Source organism: Musca vetustissima, unplaced genomic scaffold (assembly GCF_032173495.1).
Source record: "Musca vetustissima isolate MV318-11 ecotype Yass unplaced genomic scaffold, APGP_CSIRO_Mvet_v1 utg117566, whole genome shotgun sequence".
Taxonomy (NCBI): Eukaryota; Metazoa; Arthropoda; class Insecta; order Diptera; family Muscidae; genus Musca; species Musca vetustissima.
This window is the reverse complement of record NW_026884059.1, coordinates 34,921-39,145: the sequence shown is the minus strand read 5'-3', so window position 1 is coordinate 39,145 and position 4,225 is coordinate 34,921. Positions and strand designations below refer to the sequence as shown.

Sequence of the window (4,225 nt, the reverse complement as noted above, 5' to 3'; positions counted from 1 at the left end):
CGCCTTATATAGGGTCTTGAAAAAAATTATTTATAAAATCTACGCCTTATATAGGGTCTTGAAAAAAATTATTTATAAAATCTACGCCTTATATAGGGTCTTGAAAAAAATTATTTATAAAATCTACGCCTTATATAGGGTCTTGAAAAAAAAATTATTTATAAAATCTACGCCTTATATAGGGTCTTGAAAAAAATTATTTATAAAATCTACGCCTTATATAGGGTCTTGAAAAAAAAATTATTTATAAAATCTACGCCTTATATAGGGTCTTGAAAAAAAAATTATTTATAAAATCTACGCCTTATATAGGGTCTTGAAAAAAATTATTTATAAAATCTACCCCTTATATAGGGTCTTGAAAAAAATTATTTATAAAATCTACGCCTTATATAGGGTCTTGAAAAAATTATTTATAAAATCTAAGCCTTATATAGGGTCTTGAAAAAAAAATTATTTATAAAATCTACGCCTTATATAGGGTCTTGAAAAAAATTATTTATAAAATCTACGCCTTATATAGGGTCTTGAAAAAAAATTATTTATGAAATCTACGCCTTATATAGGGTCTTGAAAAAAATTATTTATAAAATCTACGCCTTATATAGGGTCTTGAAAAAAATTATTTATAAAATCTACGCCTTATATAGGGTCTTGAAAAAAAATATTTATAAAATCTACGCCTTATATAGGGTCTTGAAAAAAAATATTTAAAAAATCTACGGTTTGTATAGACGTTCTTGGAAAAATTATTTAAAAAATCTACGCAGTGTATAGAGGTTGTTTAAAAAAATATTTTAAAAATCTACGCCTTGTATAGAGGTTCTTGAGAAAATTATAAAAAAATCTACGCCTTGTATAGAGGTTGTTGAAAAAATTATTTAAAAAATCTACGCCTGGTATAGGGTCTTGAAAAAATGATTTTAAAAATCTACGCCTTGTATAGAGGTTGTTGAAAAAATTATTTAAAAAATCTACGCCTTGTATAGAGGTTGTTGAAAAAATTATTTAAAAAATCTACACCTTATATAGGGTCTTGAAAAATTTGTTTAAAAAATCTACGCCTTGCATAGAGGTTAATGAAAAAAAATTATTTAAAAAATCTACGCCTTGCATAGAGGTTAATGAAAAAAATTATTTAAAAAATCTACGCCTTGCATAGAGGTTAATGAAAAAATTATGTAAAAAATATACGCCTTGTATAGAGGTTGTTGAAAAAATGATGTAAAAAATCGACACCTTATATAGAGGTTGTTGAAAAAATTATTTAAAAATCTACGCCTTGTATAGAACCTGAAAAAAATATTTAAAAAATCTACGCCTTGTATAGACCTGGTAGTCCTGAAAAAAAATAATTTAAAAAATCTACGCCTTGTATAGAGGTTGTTGAAAAAATTATTTAAAAAATCTACGCCTTGTATAGAGGTTGTTGAAAAAATTATTTAAAAAATCTACGCCTTGTATAGAGGTTCTTTAAAAAATTATTCAAAAAATCTACGCCTTGTATAGAGGTTCTTGAAAAAAAAATGATTTTAAAAAATCTACGCCTTGTATAGAGGTTGTTGAAAAAATTATTTAAAAAATCTACGCCTTGTATAGAGGTTGTTGAAAAAATTATTTAAAAAATCTACGCCTTGTATAGAGGTTGTTGAAAAAAATAATTTAAAAAATCTACGCCTTGTATAGTCCTGAAAAAAAATTTAAACATCTACGCCTTATGTAGTCCTGAAAAAAATATTTTAAAAATCTACGCCTTGTATAGTCTCTTGAAAAAATATTTTAAAAATCTACGCCTTGTATAGGGTCTTGAAAAAATGATTTAAAAAATCTAGGCCTTGAAAACAATATTAAAAAAATACGCTTTGAAAAAATATTATTATCAACATTTTCAATCTCCCTCCCTTAAAAATAAATCTCAATGTCCGATTTAAACGTTTAACAAAATACTTCCCTTTCCCAAAACATTTTTCCAAAATCCTTGGATTAAACGAAGTGGTTAAGTATTTGCAAAATATATATTTACACAGGCCAACAAGGATTTATCGCCCAAAAATTTTCTCAGGAACAATGATGAGGATGATTGACATGGGACGTCTATCAACAGAAATGTACAATTGCAGGCAATTGCCATTAATCCGTTTTAAGCCTAAAGATTAAATTGTAAAAAGGTTGCAGCGGCAGCAGCAGGTTTCCCATAGTTTGATGAAGTCAAATTGGTGGAAAGAAGAGGGGGTGGGATAGTTTATGTCTAAAAATTACTATTTTAAATAAAATCTGAAAGAAATTGCTTAGTTTTCTATGGCATCCTTTTTTATGTTGATGCCTTGAAATTAATCAAATCAATGAGGCATTTAAATAAGGACATGCTGAATTCCTCTTTTCCTTACGGCTATTAAAGTGTGTGACTTTAGACAGGGAAACAAATTACCGAGTCCAGAAAAAACTACCCCTGTTAGATTTTTTGTTTTTGTTGTTGTTTACCCATACTTAACTCCTTTCTCCTTTGCTGCCTTGTTTATTTTTTTCATTCAGTCCCAGACAACAACAACTATTTATTGTTTACTTCCTTTGGGCCATGGCTTTTCTAGTTCTTGTAAAGAACTTTAGCAAACATTGCAGTCTATTTAAACTATAAATGGCTTTTAGCATCTCAATTCTATTCTACCCCTCCTCCCTTGATCTCTCACGAAGTTAAATTATCCATGCCTACTGGTTGCAGACATTTATAACACGTGTTTCGAAGCAACAACAAAAACGCTTAGAACTATTCAATAATTCTCTCTCACTTCGTTCGTACTTACTTTTACATTCATTGGCATCACGTGCCGTGGCACGACCCCAGGGACGATCATAATAGAATGGTTTACAGCGTTCACAATCACGACCCTCCGTGTTGTGTTTACATTCGCAGGCCAGTTGGCCCTTCGGATTGGTCGAACACTTAGAGGCATGACCATTACATTTACAGCGTCCACCAACGGCAAAATCGGAAACGGCATAATGCAAACCGGATGAGGCGGCCAATGCCGATGATGAGCCACCAATTATCGAATTTGTTTGATCCAAACTGCTTATGATCAATGAGCTGGGTTCACTATATTTTCCTGACTTGGCATCGGATGAAGATTTCTCAACAGGATTATTCAGCGTGATCAGACCATTACCACCAACTTCAGGCATTTGCAAACGATGAAAGATAACTTTAATATCCGTGGCGGTAACCCAATCCTGCAGTACCGGTGATGAGTCCAAATCTCTGGCCGATGGGCGACCATCTAAAGTGCTAAAGGCAATACGCGAACCTTGTATGCCGTTCAAGGCATCACTGGTGTGGCGATGGGAATCGGTGCATCTAGCTTCTTGTTCATTATGTTTGTTGATGGTAGCCCTATTTGCTCGACCATAAACCCTCCGACACTGGGAACTATAAAACTGAAAGGGTTGCCACGTCTCACCATAATCTGAACTTTTATAAATGGCAATCGAATCGGGTTTGGGTGCCTTTGGACAAAACTGCAAACTAACATAGGTCAATTCATATTTCTTGCCAAGTGACAAAGTCAGCGTAACATTGTCGGGCGGTGCATTTGGATTATTCACTGGGGCAATGGGCTCGGAACGCCAGCAGGTTACATTATTGGGATTATTCAAATCAGTCAAAGCGGCCGATGAAAATCTTCTCTGTGGATTCGAATTATCACATATATTACACGTCGTCGTATCCCCACCATTTCCATTTGTTTCACAATAACGCTGTGGATTTTCCATACCACAAGTACTGGAAGCCTCCACGGGTGCACCATATGCAGCATTTACAAAATCCGGTATACATTTGCGTGCCTTATCCTCGTCATAGCAAGGATCGGAGGGCGCATGTGAGGAGAACATTTTCAAATAAATATCATTTGGTAGGGCTGCAGATTGTTGCAGGGAATATATAAGCCAAAGGCTTATACAAAGGAGGCTTAAAAGTCTATTCATTTTGTTTGGTAAATCGTTGGAAGCTTTCAACAGGAAATTGAGATTTTGTTGTTGTTGGTTTGAAATTTTTTTTCGTTAAGTATACTTATTTGAGATTCTTATTGTTTAATTTTGAGATTCTTGTTTATATTCATTGATGAGTTTTTTTGTTCCACTTATTTATTATTCGTTATTTGCCACTTTTCACGTTATTATATTTTATTTTAGTTCACTTTTTTGTCATTATTTAATATCTTATATCTGC

General features: G+C 32.7%; 1 protein-coding gene across 1 annotated transcript; it reads right to left on the bottom strand.

Annotated features, from left to right (window-relative positions):
- Nucleotides 1-2,786: 2,786 nt before the first annotated feature.
- LOC133331054 (netrin-A-like) lies at nucleotides 2,787-3,981 on the bottom strand (the record flags this gene model as incomplete). Its single annotated transcript, XM_061539458.1, has 1 exon — nucleotides 2,787-3,981. A coding segment is annotated over exon 1 (1,195 nt), but the record flags the coding sequence as incomplete, so codon positions are not given.
- Between the last annotated feature and the right edge of the window lie 244 nt (nucleotides 3,982-4,225).